This window comes from Pinus tabuliformis, chromosome X (genome assembly GCF_031772625.1).
Source record: "Pinus tabuliformis cultivar Carrire ecotype Pingquan chromosome X, CPIR1, whole genome shotgun sequence".
NCBI lineage: Eukaryota > Viridiplantae > Streptophyta > Pinopsida > Pinales > Pinaceae > Pinus > Pinus tabuliformis.
This window is the reverse complement of record NC_142308.1, coordinates 217,780,211-217,795,993: the sequence shown is the minus strand read 5'-3', so window position 1 is coordinate 217,795,993 and position 15,783 is coordinate 217,780,211. Positions and strand designations below refer to the sequence as shown.

Below are 15,783 nucleotides of genomic sequence, written 5' to 3'. Positions count from 1 at the left end.
TTTGACAATGGAACCTCCAGAGCGGCGGGTCGATTCCGGGAATCGACCCGCCGCTCTGGAGGTTCCATTGTCAAACCTAACAGTTAACAAATGTCAATCTCACGTACAAATTTGAAAACAAGCGTGACAAATCCCCATACATTTCTGAAATCGTTAAGGTGACTTCCTATCAGTTTAATGTTCTCACATTACAGCGAATACAGAGCTATGAGAAATATTACAGCGACTTCCAATGTGACTGCACATTCACCATGCAGGCCAGCAGTTCCATTTCTGCTAGGCGGAGTGGGTTTCTTGATCGCATTGATAGTTTTTGCTTTTATCATTCTGGCTTGCTCCTATGTGAAGGAATCCTATGGTTCGAATTCAAACTCAGAAGCAAATAACAGATCAGAGGAGAGCCGCGAATCAAATGTTCAGTATGGTGACAAGAATGAGACGATGGACGATAGAATATCGTGTGAACGTTCAGTGGAACGAGAGGAAAAAATAGTTGTAATCATGGCGGGGGATGTGACGCCAACCTTTATTGCTAACCCAGCCTATGTTTCTGCAATCTGAAAGCGCCAGGAGGCGGTGTATAGAGCTCTTTCATAGGAATTAAACGTGAGAGAAGATGGGGAAAAAACTGGAATTTTATGTTCAGTTGGATCCTGTATTCATTTTGTACTTCCTCTCATTTCAACAGCTACTTCTGTGATATGAGCATTTACAGACTCGTCAATTTTTGCTAGCAGAGTTTGTATATCGTAGGAAGCGTGTCACTAATCCGGTTAGTGGCATAGTATTTACTATTTTCAACGCTACTCGACCAATGAGTCATCTGTTCATAAATCGAAAATATTAACTGTTTTTGAAGGAAAATGATAGATCATACCACAATCTCAAAACACAGAAGCGCTGTTAATACTTTCTTGAGTGGGACTCATGTGGTTACACTCACAAGTTTGAATTGTCAAATATATGCTCCCTAAACTGTAATTGTTCTGAAATTTGAAAGAAGGCGTTGCAAATACCCATACATTATAAAAGTGGATCCCAATTTAGTTTTGAAAACATAGAGCTAACTTCCTATCAAATTTTAATTTATTGGTATCTCTTGCGTGAGAGTAACACGTCCAATGTAATCCAGAGTAAGAGATGCAGAGTACAGAGAGTCTCCCCTCTTCAATCCTGTATTTATTTCATTTTTCGAATTCGGATCGGAGTACAGCGCAATGGGATTGCCCATCTCATTCACTGCCAAAACACCTGGTTCATTAATTAGAGCATAGAAGACTACAGGTGGCGTCAATGTCGTCATCAGAGCCAACACGTGCCTCACAGATGGGAACTTTGTTGCCATCCTCCAGATTAAGGTTCGGCTCTGTCAAAACCCACCCACTCTAATTTCATATATCAAGGAACAGAGAACGAGAAAAACATAAATAAATTTTTTGTAATGTAAGTAATAACTGATTTCTATGTTTAACGGTTAGATGAGAAGTTTGGTTCCCACAAATTTTATGATCTAATTCAAACAACTTCAACGGCTAAAATATACTCCAAACAACACCATTTCTTTAAATGTGAAAAAGTCCAATAATTATTGAACTGGGTACTGAACATTACCGTCGGAACTCCGATCCAGAAGGTGCCGTTCCCGTCATAGTGGATGTTATCTGGAAGTCCAGGGAGATTGTCAATGAAAGATTCGACTGTGCCCTTCTCTGGCCCCTTTAACCAGTACTTCTGGCAACGATACCTGTATTGAAAAACAGGGCACCTCTCAATTATACTACATGATCTGGATTTTTCCTTATAAAAATAATTAATGAGTGAGTGCAAGGCATACATACAGTGAAGTTTCACAGAAGACGACGAAGTCCTGTTTGGCGGAGAGGGCAACTCCGTTAATCTCTCTTCAACCATTGTCAATCTCTCTTCAACATTGTCAATCTCTCTTCAACCATTACTGCTTCAACCATTTCATCCATTGATTTCTGTTCCGCAACTGCCATTTAAGCCATCACTCTTGGATGATGAAGAAGAACAAAGTGCATAAATCAATAGAATTCTGATTTAGCGAAGGAAAGCAATGAATGCCCAAAAGTGTGAGTTGTGGAAATAGTGCTCTCTGCAACGGATAACGAAGAATACAAAAATACCTTAAAAGTGTAGCTACACGTGAAATATTAACAAAATGAATAAAGCGAATTCATGAATACAAAAGGAATAAAGAGAATTCATAAATTAAAAAATTAGCACACAATTTCAATTTTAAATATTTAATTTTTAAATAGTCACCGTTAATCTCTTTAATGAGTGTCATGATGTTAAAAAAAGCGACGGCTATTTTTTAAGAGGGAAAAAAAACTCATATCTTTTTAGTGAGATGTGAAAAAAAGAAAAAGACTAAGTGTAATATTTTTTTGATGTAGTGAAAATACTCCGTATTTGTCTAAATATTTATGTTCAATTTTTTGAGGAAAAACAATAAAATAAAGTTTTTAAAGAGTCTGTCAAGCTTATTAAAGGGGATAGGAGCTAGACATTTGGATCATCCTTGAGTTTCTCTATCTTATTGTGTTTTCTTGAGAACTTGAAGTGGCTAGTACTATATAAAATAAAGTTTCTAGAAAGTCCATCAAGCCTGCTAAAGAGGATAGGAGTTAGACATTTAGATCATCTTTGAGTTTGTCTATTTTATTGTGTTTTCTTGAGAACTTGAAGTGGCTAATACCATTTGATTGAGGGACAATTTTACTTATATAAACATGTGATCGCGGGACAATTTTACTTATATAAACATGTAACATTCTTACGGTTATTAATATAAGTAGATTGGTCGTTCGGGTAAAACGATGGGGCAAGGATGCGTTGCCAATCTTGGATAGTAAGTCGAGTAAGTTAATTATTATTTTTTGAAAAAAAAGTAGTTATTATTATTTTTTTGACATGAAATTCATAAACAAACTATTATTTGACCATTTTTAGTTAATATTTTTGTATAAAAATTGTGATTTTGACATGTTAATTCTAGCAAAAAATTATCAAAACGTTTAGTTTTTTTGTTATATTTATGTTAAAAATGGTTATTTTTTATGTCCATTGTTAAAAAATGTTGTTTTTTAGAAACAATTATTTCATGTGGATTGAAAAATTAATTAAGGATGTCTAAATATGTAGATTATCTAAAATTCAAATTATCGACTTTCTAATTTAAAAACGCAAAACAATAAAAACCCCACTAAAAAAAAAAAAAATTAAGATAGAGAACAAGAAAATATGAATACAATGACGACTTCAAAAACTATCAAATTTAGAAAATATTTTTTTACATTTCATACACTAGGTCTTTTAAAAAAACGGATATTCAAAAAATAGGTCTTTTAAAAAAAGGGTGTGATGCAGAATACTCACTTTTTAAAATCAGGATGAAAATCACTACCATTCACTACCATTCTAAAACTTAATGCACATGAAAAAAATTAAAGTTCCAAAAACCATGTTCTAAAAAAAACATGTGTATTCTGCATCAACACTTTTGCAAATCGGGTCATTTTTTTGCCACCTCTACAAAACGGGTAACAGTATCAGTTCCTGTTTCAAAGTTTACATTGTTTGAATTGGGTATTCCTCTTATCGCTTTTCTCAAGGCACTTTATCCTACTTACTCCAATTATCTTGAGTCATTGCAAGCAAAGGGAGATCTCAAAGATATCACCTTTGACTCTCTTGTTAAAAAGTTTGATGAAAGAGAGAAAGCTTTTGGAAAGAAGACAGCCCCTGAATCTTCTGAAGAGTTTGTGTGCTTTGCTCATAAAGAAAAGAATCCTACTCAAGATTCTTCAAGAGGAAGAGGTGGTCAAAGAGGAAGAGGAAGATATTTTAGAGGCAAGGGGGGCAGACACTCTCAAGGAGAAAAGGTAGATTTTCACTGCATACGCTGCAAAAGAAATGGATCACATGATGCCTCTACATGCAAGTTACCATGGGACAAAATTGAGCAGCAAAGAAACCAACAAAAAGGTAATACTGATGATACAGACAAAGGTAAAGCACCTGAATCCGCTTACTATGTTGTGGCACAATGTAATATTGGAGTAAATGAAGATTTATTTAATGCTTCACTTGCTTCTTGGAAAAATGATTGGTTGCTTGATTCAGGAGCAATCTGCCACATGACTCATAGAAAAGATATTTTTGAAGAATTTACTGACAATGTTGATGGAGCAATATACTTTGCAGACCAATCAAAAATCAAGCCATCAAGGCTTGGCACAATCATGCTTAAACTGCCTGGTCTTCCAGACTTTCTTCTGCATCATGTTCTATATCTCCCACAGCTCAAGAGAAACTTGTTGTCCTTGGTCCACATCCGCCAGCAAGGTGACTCAATTCATATGTTTGATGACAAGCTTGAGGTAAGAAAAGCATCTGACCACTCACTTGTCATGAGGGGAATAGAAGAAGAAAGGCTTCTCAAGCTGCAAGGAACCTCTGCTCATGCACAACATTTCTCATACAATTCTCATTGTGAAGAAGGTACACTTCCATCAAGTTTATTATGGCATGCTAGATTTGGACATTTGAACTATGACAACCTCTGCTTGTTGAAGAAAAAAGGTGTTGCTAGTTTGCCTACAATTCCTAGGAAATTTAAGCAATGTGATGCTTGTATTCTAGGAAAGCATAGCAAACAGTCTTTTCATGATTCACATTCAAGAGCACATAGAAAAATTGAACTCATTCATTCAGATTTATGTGGTCCGATGCCTGTTCCTTCTGCAAATGGAAACAAATATATGATGACATTTATTGATGACTACACCAGAATGTGTTGGGTTTATTTATTGAAGAACAAATCTGATGCTTTTCAAACATTCAAGAACTTTCATAAATGGATTGAAAATGATGCACAATCTCATATTGGGTCTATTCGCACTAATAATGGAAAAGAATACACATCAAATGAATTTGAAAACTATCTTCACCAACATGGGATAAAACATCAAACAACTGTACCTTATAATCCCCAACAGAATGGTGTAGCTGAAAGAATGAATAGGACAATCTTAAATATGGTACGATCCATGCTCTTCTTCAAAAATGTAAAGATAATGTTTTGGGCTGATGCTGTTCTATGTGCTGCATATATAAAGAATAGATGTCCATCTAATGCTATTAGAAACAAGACTCCATATGAAATGTGGTATGGACATGTTCCTTCGGTAAAGCATCTCAGGGTCTTTGGTTCCACCTGTTATGCCTTGATACCAAAGGTACATAGAAACAAACTTGGTGCTAGAAGTCGTAAATGTATCTTCCTGGGGTATTCAAACACCTCCAAAGCATACCGTCTCTATGATGAAGTAAATAAAAAGTTTGTTGTATCTAGAGATGTAATTTTTCTTGAATCATCCAAAACTAACAATGTTGTTGAGCGGCAACTTGATTGCTTGGATAGATTCATAAAAGCAAAATCATTTCAAGAATTTGATAATCAAATTCCACATCTTGAAGGGGGGATTCCTATACTAGATCAACATGTGGAATATTCTTCTGAAGAACACTCTCCCCTGCATGAAACTCCAACAACGGATGATGCTTTAAGTGATGTGATTGACAGAATTGGGAGACTCAACCTTGATTCAGTTCCAACTCAATCAGCGGAGTAGCCTGGACCATCTGAGAAAGGTCCCCAAAAGTGGCTGACAAAGACACTTAAAAGTGTTCATCCTGATGAGGTTGGAAAGACAGGAACTAGAAATTCAAACCGGCAAAATGGAGGTGATGTAGATGACTCTAATTCCCCTATTGATATGGATGTTTCTTATGATTGTGAATTGAACTTGTCTACAGATTTTGAACCAACTTCCTTCAAAGAAGCTGCTTCTCATGATGAATGGAAAGAAGCGATGCAAAAGGAGTATGATGCCCTCATAAAGAACGACACTTGGAAGCTGGTTGATGCTCCATTAGGAACCAAACCAATTGGTTGCAAGTGGGTCTACAAGAACAAGTATAAAGCTGATGGCTCACTTGACAAGCACAAAGCTAGGCTTGTGGAAAAATGTTTTGCACAGAAGGAAGGGGTCGATTATGAGGAGACTTTTGCCCCCATAGCAAAATGGGCTACCATCCAAACACTCTTTGCCCTAGTAGCTCAGAACGGTTGGAAAGTCCATCAAATGGATGTAAAAACTGCTTTCTTGAATGGAGATCTAAAAGAGAATGTTTTTATGTCCTAGCCTGAAGGATTTGCTGTGAAAGGACATGAACATAAAGTATGCAAACTGGTGAAGTCCTTGTATATCCTTAAACAAGCACCACGAGCCTGGTATGAAAAACTAACTGAGCATCTTCTGAAACTCAATTTCAAACATTATGATCTTGATGATGCAACTTTATTTGTAAAGAAAGGTTGCAAAAAAGTTGTATATCTTGTGGTATATGTAGATGATCTTTTAATGACAGGGAACAATGAAAGCTACATTGCTTCCATAAAGAAGGAATTGGGGAAAAGTTTTGAAATGACTGATTTGGGCTATGTTCATTACTATCTTGGTATTGAAGTAACCCAACATCGGAAGTCCATATTTCTTTCTCAAAAGAAATACATTGGAGATCTGTTGAATAGGTTTGGCATGACCGAATGCAATCCTCTTACTACTCCAACGGAACAAAACTTAAAGCTCACATCTATTGAAGGAAAGGAATTTGAGGATGCAACAAAGTATAGACAGCTTGTAGGAAGTCTCAACTACCTAACTACTACCAAACCAAACATTTCGTTTGCTGTTGGAATCCTTTCCAGGTTTATGCAAAAGCCTTGTGAGGGAAATTAGTCTGTTGCAAAAAGAGTTCTAAGGTACTTGAAGGGAACTCAAGACTTTGGAATCAAGTATACACAAGTGGACGACTTCAGCTTGATTGGATACTCTGATTCAGACTTCGATGGAGACAAAGAAACTGGGGTATCTACTTCAGGATATGCTATGAGCCTTGGATCAGGAGCTGTCTCCTGGAGATCATGCAAACAATTAGTTCCAGCAGATTCCACAACAGAAGCAGAATACGTGGCAGCAGCTGAAGCAACAAAAGAAATTATGTGGCTTAGGAAAATTCTTGAAGATTTGCAGGTAAAACAAGTACAATCAACTCCACTCATGATTGACAATACCTTTGCAATAAAGTTGGCCAAGAACCCAAAGTTCCATGATCGAACAAAGCACATCAATACTAAATATCATCTGATTCGACATCATGTTGAGGCCAAAATAATCCATCTCCATCATTGTTCCACTAATGAGAAAATTGCAGACATCTTCACCAAAGCGCTTGGAAGAGAAAAGCTTGAACGATTCAAAATGATGCTTGGACTCACCAACATCCCTTCATATTAAGGGGGGGAATGTTGACACCTAATCATCAGGATTGGGTGAATATAATGTAAGTAAATAAATAAGTAATATGAATAGTCATCGGGAGATGAAGTGAACAGTCTCTCCCTCATGTATATAATGAAGACCAACCTGAAGGAATAAACATACGAATCAATTTTGCTTTGAGGAGTTACTACCTGGCCTGACACGTAATACATCACATGACATTTCATTATGGTTGGAGCACCTCATGCATAGGTGTCACCAAGTTGATCATAGTTGGAAAGTTAATGCCTTCATGGTTGATGATGCATTGGTTGAAATCGGTGCTTTAAGGTAACTTCAATCTTCTTATTTTACAGTACAACTTGTATTTATTACAAAAATAACATGCTTGAAATGAATTGAATGTGGCAGGAGAATCACAAGGTGCAATGTTATCTTGTGTGTTTGGCATGTACGTCGAGCATGGCTAAAAAATGTGAATCAATTGGCCAGTAGTCCAAAAATAGCAAAAGAGATGTTTAGTGATTTGGGTTTAATTATGAATTATTGTTCCAGTGTTGAAGTGATCAATGCAATTGATGCTTTCTTCAACAAATTTGCTAATGAGGAGAAGTTCCTAGACCATTTCCACAAGAATTGGGTTACTAGTGACAAGATTTGTAAGTTGACAAAATCTTTCTTACATTTCTCTTCTTCTTTTTTCATATGGATGAAATATCTTCATTAACCCAACTTTTATGCAATTAGGGATGTGGGTAAAAGGTTGTTGGGATTTTCCCCATGCAAATCAGGAGACAAACAATGTTGTGGAGTCATATCACTGTTACCTAAAGAAAAACTTTATATCTGATAGAAGAAAGAAATGTTCTCATAGGATGGATTGATTGATATATGTTTTTCTAACAAATGTTGAACCCTGTTATCAGTTTAAGGAAATTCTAAAAAATGAAGTATTTTTGAATAATTACAAGAAAGAGAAACAATTTGAATCATCAATGGAAAAAGAAAAAAGAATTCCAGATAGTGATTGTAGCCCTCATGACCAAATGTCTCATGATTTTTGGGTGAGGAGTCAATCCAAACCTAATAAGAAATATCTTGTCACTTGTCATCGCACAAATTTCTTAACTTGTGATTTCCCATGGTCTATTCATGGCAACATTTTCAAGCATGCCATAAAGGTGGGTTGGTTGTCTTCTCGTTCAATGGCTTCAAACCAATTACTAAATCATCAAAGTATAACTGATTCATACAATGACCCTCCTAATATAAATATAGAGGCAATATCGGATCTTGGTGAAGATGCATACACATTTGCCATGGATAGTCATATTGTTGATGTAAATGTTGAAGGACTTGAGTTGGCCAAAGAAGAGATATTTGGCTACATAGAACTTGTTCAAAAAATTCCTCCTACTACTTTGACCAAGATTGAACAGTTGAATGATTTGTTTAAAAAAATGTGAGATGACGCCAACAATCTTCATATTATGGATTATGAATTCACGTGTGGGTTGGGTTCTTTTGAGACATCTTTGAAGAGGAAGAAGAGTTTCCCGAGCCCCAAAAAGAGAATAAAAACAAACAAACAAAATGAAAGATTGGAAATCTTCTTGAATATCGCTGCAAATGAACCATTTGAGTTTGAACGAGTCAACAAGTGAGGTCACCCTCGCTCCAACAATGCATGGCTTTCCAGGTTTGTTGTAATGCATTTTTTTTCAATTTGATTTTAAAATTTTGTTAGTGTATTACATGTATTTGATGTATTATACTTTTGTTGAATATGTTCATGTATGTTTGATAGGTGGTCAGGATATGTTTGTTGATTTGTCTAATTTGTCTGAATTTTCATTTAAGGTCAGTAAATAACTCCATGCATTTACACTCAGTCTTTCAATACATCAATTATTTTGTATGTTATGGAAGATAGCTTTCACGGGGTTTTCCATACTTGCATTATGCTTGCATACATTGGTGTCTAAACATGAATTTGATATATAAATTGGAATAAAAACAACGGAAATGTAACAAAAATTATAGAGGAAATGCAACGAAATTGTAACTAAACATGTAAAACACAATTTTACCAGTTTTTTATAACTTCTTAATGCTAATGGTGATATATTATTGGATAATCATATATATTACAACATCAAAGATTATATATATTACAACATCAGAAAGAACACAGGGGTCAATTTGAATCTAAGAATGAAGGGGGATTTTCATGAATATTACTGATACAATAATCATTATGTCCTGCTTCACCAGGATGAAGATACCCTCTTGTTTCCATAGTTTCATTCCAGCATTCAAACTCTTTTTTTTCCAGGGTATATGACTTTTTATATATCCTTGTTGGTAGCTAGACCATTGGATAGCAAAATCTAAGACCAATACAGTTATCCCCACACTGGTCCATGGAAATAATATACTGAGCAACCCTTGTTAAGGCTATCTTTAAGTTTAGGTAGTTAAATGGATCTTTATTTTGGGTTTTTTTTCTTGAGGAATTCCACTTTTCTTCACATCCTTCTTGTGCAAAAATTTCCCTTATTTGAATCTAGGTTGTGCAATATGAAATGGTCTGTTGCCTATTCCTGGCGATATACTCTGCTACCTCTGACGAACTGGCCAATTGTTGTTGTTCTTTTATCACCTCTACAAGTATTTCATATTCTCCTCTAACCCACATAATTCTCTCAAAATTATGTTTAAAAATTTTAAGAGCTTCCCCCAACTGGCTTGATTTCTCAAATACGATACAAAGGCTCTCAATTGGACATCTCCTACATCAGGGTTGGGATTCCATTAAAGAATTATGTTGGGGCAGTTCACAAAGCAAGTATTTTTCTAGATTCATGAAGGCCCTATATGCTTCTATGAAACCATGTTTTTATTCAACCTAGAAAGTCTTATTGTTGATGATATCATTCTTTTTAAACATCAACAATCTTTCTGTCAAATACATGTTGTAATTGGTTGAAGGATCCCTACAACTAAGCACACCATCCATTATATGTCAGAGTTATTTCTTATCATTCTCCATCTTGTTCACCTTTCTTTGCAACTCATCCACTTTGTTTTTATGTTTTCCTTCAACTTTGTTTATATATTGTTCGCATTTCTTGCAAAGGTCATGAATTAAGTTTTCGTGCAAATGGAAAGGTATTAGTTTTCCCTTATAATAGGATATACACAGGACTAATTTATCCTTTGCTTCCTCATCCTCTATTTGCACAACAACTTCTTTGGTTAGTTTGATCTTTGGTTCCTAATCCTCTGTTAGTTTCATCTCTGGTTCTTGTTCCTCTATTTGTACAGTCATTTCTTTTGTTAGTTTCATATGTGATTCACATTCCTATGTTTGCACATTTGTGCTTTTGGTCAATTTCATCTCTGGCTTCTAGTCCTTTGTTTGCACAACAATGTCAACAATCTATTTTTTTCCAAGGGGTATATTCTCTTGGACCCCTAGAGAAGGTATATCTATGAAACCAATGGGTAGGGACCCTGCAACTTGCACCAAGATTTAATCTATCAAAAGTTTCTTTTTTTCCCAGCTCATCTCTTAGTGTTTTAATTTTGATTTTTAGCTCTATGTTTTACATCTGGAGAATCCTATTCTTCCTTAACAATGAAATATACATAGGAAGATTTGTAGGGGTACTTATTGTTCCAACATGCTTCTTTGTCAATTCTAGTGGTGCAGTTGGTTGGTCCTCCTCCTCATCCCCATACAATTCTTGTGGTGCAGTGGGTTGGTCCTCCTCCTCATCCCCATACAATTCTTGTGGTGCAGTTGGTTGGTCCTCCTCATGATCCCCATACAATTATTGTGGTTCAATTAGTTGGTCCCCCTAATTTTCCTTATACAATTCTGGTCGTGCAATCAGTTTGTCCTACTCATAATCCCCATAAAATTTTGGTGGTGCAGTTGGTTGGTCCTCCTCATTTTTGGAGCACAATTTTGGTGGTGCAGTTGGTTGGTCCTCCTCACTTTTGGAGGACAATTATGGTGGTGCATTTGGATGGTCCTCCGCGTTTTTGGAGGAAAATTCTAGTGGTGCAGTTGGTTCATCCTCCATATCATCCCCATACAAAATTGAAATTGAGGCAAGACCCTTTATTCCATACCATTTGGCGTACTCCTTGTATGCACTCATAGTCAAAATCACAATAGGGAACCTTATCAACTTGTTCTTTTGTGTCAGCAAGGTGGCCTAATCCTTGTTCGATGAATCCTTGTTGCATGCATCCTTTCTCCATGACTTATTTTTCCATCAATAAATCCTATGGATACTCTTGCTCTTGCTCTTTCTCTTTCTCTTCTATTGTTTCTTCTGTAACAATGGGGAGGGTTTCAGGAACTGGAGCAAGACAACCTCACTTTCTCTTATTCTACTTGGCATTTGGCACTACTATCGGGTGTTTCCTATATCCTCTCAATCTTCTGGTGGTAGGTTTACTCCCTAATATTTCTACTTCATCATCATCATCTTGTTTGTCTCCTTTCTATGGGGATTTAGTAGCAGAATCCTTAGAAACCCTAGTTTGAACACTGGGCGGCTCAGTTTCCATATGGAATTTCTACAGTTGAGCGGTCATGGGGCAGAGTTACAGCTGGGGGGTAATAGGGCGGAGTTGCAGCTGGGAGTTCATGGGGTGGAGGAGTTGCATCTGGGGGGTCATGGGGCGGATTTGCAGCTAGGAGGTCATGGGGTGGAGTTGCAGCTGCCAAGGTATCCTCTGGCAGGGTGGCAACTTCAGCATGTAATGGCCTTCCAACTATTTCATCCCAAATTTTACCTTCCCTTTGCAGTGCAACATCCGCCAAAAGTTTAATGAGGCAATAGTGGGATAGGATTTCAAATGGATGCTTTGATTTCTGCATAGATTGGACCATATGCTCCAGGGTTTTTTTCAAGAAAGAAAGGCACGTTAACCAACTTGCCATGATGCAAGTGGTCTAAAAACTGATCTGCGAGTAATAAATAATGACATATCTAGACAAGGAATGCAACATATTTCCAGGGTTGTGGTAATACCCTCCTATCAAATCATGTGCTTATCTTCTGCAGTTTTTCACTTGCCTCAAGGAATTTCTGAACAACATCAGGTTGGGGTTTTTGAGGAGCAAACCACTATTCTCTCATCTAGGGTAACCCTATCACTTCTGCAATTTTTTATTTTGTTGTATGCACCACTGTCCGTGCTACCTTAGATCTGCCCTCCCTGTAATGCATGGAAAATTCTAGAGATATGTCATCATCATACCCCTAAAACCTGTGAATATACTCTATCCAATCGGCCTGTTCAAAAAATAGTTTAACACGTGGAAATTCATCTAGCAATTATTCGCTACCTTCTCTCCGAACTCTTGATCCTCTAATCTGATTTAGAATATTAGTTTGCAGTGATAATATCTTCCTCATATTATAAAGAAAATTCTTTCATTGTGCTTAAGGTTTCATCAATTTTTGCAAGTAAAATGAAGATTTTTTATGCTAATTTTATGATCAATTTAACATAAACCAAAAACTGAACAGCAACATAAACATGTATATAACATCATCAAAAACACATTACAACAAGCACATGATAAAGGATTTCACCCCCATCTAGGCTACGTCTCCTTGGTCCAGCTTCCAATGGCTTAGGCCTCTCTATTATGCTAAAAAGTGTAAAAATATGTGTTTACAACGCTCAAATTCTTCTGAAACCTACTCCAATTAGTTCAGAATGTCCAAAAATGGCCATCTAGCCTCCTTTTTCATCCAATTTGGTGAAAAACTGAAGAAGTTATGACTTCTCCTTGTTTTCCCATTATTTGCTCCACAAATTGCCCCATTTCCGACATGATCCTACAAATTAGCCCCAAAAATGTGCTAACTGGGCAAAAATTTCAACGCGAGGCGGGCCATAATCTGTCGGCATCGACCGTCTTATCACAAATTTTAATCGGTGGAGTCTTGCGAGCTTATGGTCTATGAACAAGGCAGGCAATGTTTGATTGCGATACGGCGAACCCGACAAACCACTAAACTGCAGCCTATAGTAACATCGCATCCAAGGAACCTATCGCATTTCACAATCAACAGAGAACCGGTGGGCAATCATAAAGCGGGACTATGTTTTTCTGTGAAGTGTGATTTTGATCTACGATCTATCACATTGCAACTTCAGCGTCGATCCCTTAATGCCTTACCGCCTGCCTTATCACATCACACCTTGTCTATTCTGGGGCTAATTTTTAATGCCAACCCATCTGCAACATGTGATTTACGATATGCAGAGGCCAATAGTGACCTGCCACTTGGTGCCTCCCCATTTGTTGAAGGGCCTGGACACATCATCCAATCCTGCCATGTGTCCAAGTCAAACCTGAACTTTTACTTGCTCTACTTCATATGAGCCCGGATTTGAGTGTCATTCACACTATTGGAATCAGAATAACGAGCTCTTCGATCTGAAGCTAAGTTTATCAAGATTCTGACACTTTTATTTTTGAGCCTAATTTTGAGCACCTGGTCACTCCTCCCCACTGGAAGCCTTTTGGACCCCAAAAGATCACTTTCAATTGACCAGTAAGTGAGGGTACAATTAGCTCACCTTTCCAATCTTGATCCATTGATCATTGAATTGGAACTTGTGATCTATGTGATTCTTGTCATGCCTTTCCGTGTACTTTACTTTAACCTTTTCAAGTTGTTCTTGCACTATTTGATGTACCATTTGGAGTCATTCAATGAACTCTTTGGCCTTTTCCGTGTTATTATCAGTAGCAACATCCTTCTTACCAAGATGATACAATACATTATGATGCAAATGGTAAAGAAATTCCTCCACTTGATTCCTTTGTCTCAAGCTTGAATATACATCTTGAAAGTATGTATTCTTCTGAACATAACTTTCATCTAAAATAAAATGATGCTTGAGGAAAGTAGTTATACAAACTATAGGCGTAGAAAGTACATCAACAAATTTGTTGCTTATACCTTTATTATACCTTTTGACCGAGTGGAATAGTAAAAGAAAACCCATCCAATGGAAGTGCCTTTGTCGCTGCAACTTAAACAATTTATCATTGAAAATTTCTGAATGAAAAGAAATGGGCTTACCACATTGCAAAAAGACTGCGCCCATGGCATAGACACATAGAGCAACCTGAAACTTAAATGATTGTCTCAAGTCTGGAAAAGAAAGTACTGGAAGACCTTTTGCATGACTTCTAACGAATGCAAATGAACTACACTTGAATAAAAATTAACAAAATTTCTCCTCCAACATTGGTCTTATCACAAAAAATCTCTTATCCAAATGGCTATATTGAGCTTGCCTGCGTAAATTACGAGCAGAGAAAAGGCATCTGTGGCTTCACGAGGATGTATGATTCTTTCACCTGTGTCTGCAAGAATGGAGTCAATACCACCACAGGCTGTTATGGCTTCAATCTTGGAGAGGTCTAACTTCAGCTCAACTTCTCCATGTCCCAGGTAGACTGTCAAAAAGCCTTTGGGAACCTGAATACACTTGGAAGAACCAATTTCACAGCTCAAGTGCATCAAACAATTTTTATCCAACATATACTTTGACATCTTCAGAAACAAATGCTCTTAACATATGACATCAAGAATTTTTTTCTCATACATGACATGTTCTTAATGAAATTTTCCGAAAATGAGCAACACATCTTTCTTCATATGCGTAAAAGTAGTAGAAGCATGGAAAAGACCAAAAAGCATAACAAGCCATTCAAAAAAACCTTGCATGTTTTGAATGTTGTCTTCCCTATACCTCCTTCAATAACTCTACTTTGATGAAAATCGCTTCTTGAATCTCATTCAAGGAAATGCTTACCATTCTTCTCGGGTGCCAAAACAAGAGGTGCACCACATGGTAAAGGAGTAGGCCAAATGATCATTTTATTCAACAATCGCTGGATTTGTGTCTTAATTTATGCGTTTTCCATCACTGACATCCTGTACATGCCAATGTTAGGAACAAGACACTTTTGTTGCAACTATATCTCATGCTGAATTCCTCTCTTGGGAGGTAATCCCTTTGGTTCCTGAAACATCTCGTCATATTGGTTAACTACGTCAACCAATTCAGATTTCAAATTCGAATCACAACCTTTAAAAGCTTCATAATCGATATCATTTCTGGGTTTGATCATGAGAAGCATAAAATTCTTGCTCGAATTCACCAATATTTTCATCTGGCTTGTATTAACAATCGAAAGATTTGTTTTTTTGTTGTGAGCTCTCACAATATATTCTACTCCATTTTTGAATAAATGATATTTGTTTTCATGTCGATGGAAGATAGCTTTTATGTCATAAAGGTACAGGCTACACAAAATGATGCCACGGATATCTAATGGCACAATGTCAAGCTCCACTTC

At 36.8% G+C, this 15,783-nt stretch overlaps 1 protein-coding gene across 1 annotated transcript; it reads left to right on the top strand.

The window, feature by feature from the left end:
* The first annotated feature begins 207 nt into the window (after positions 1-207).
* LOC149139120 (protein GLUTAMINE DUMPER 2-like) lies at positions 208-561 on the top strand. The gene has a single exon (XM_089450602.1). It carries the CDS (start codon positions 208-210, stop codon positions 559-561), a length of 354 nt encoding a protein of 117 aa, XP_089306728.1.
* The last annotated feature ends 15,222 nt before the right edge of the window (positions 562-15,783 follow it).

Bases quoted from the DNA above. Each gene is read 5' to 3' on its own strand.
- LOC149139120 (XM_089450602.1), top strand. From the start codon at position 208: ATGAGAAATATTACAGCGACTTCCAATGTGACTGCACATTCACCATGC.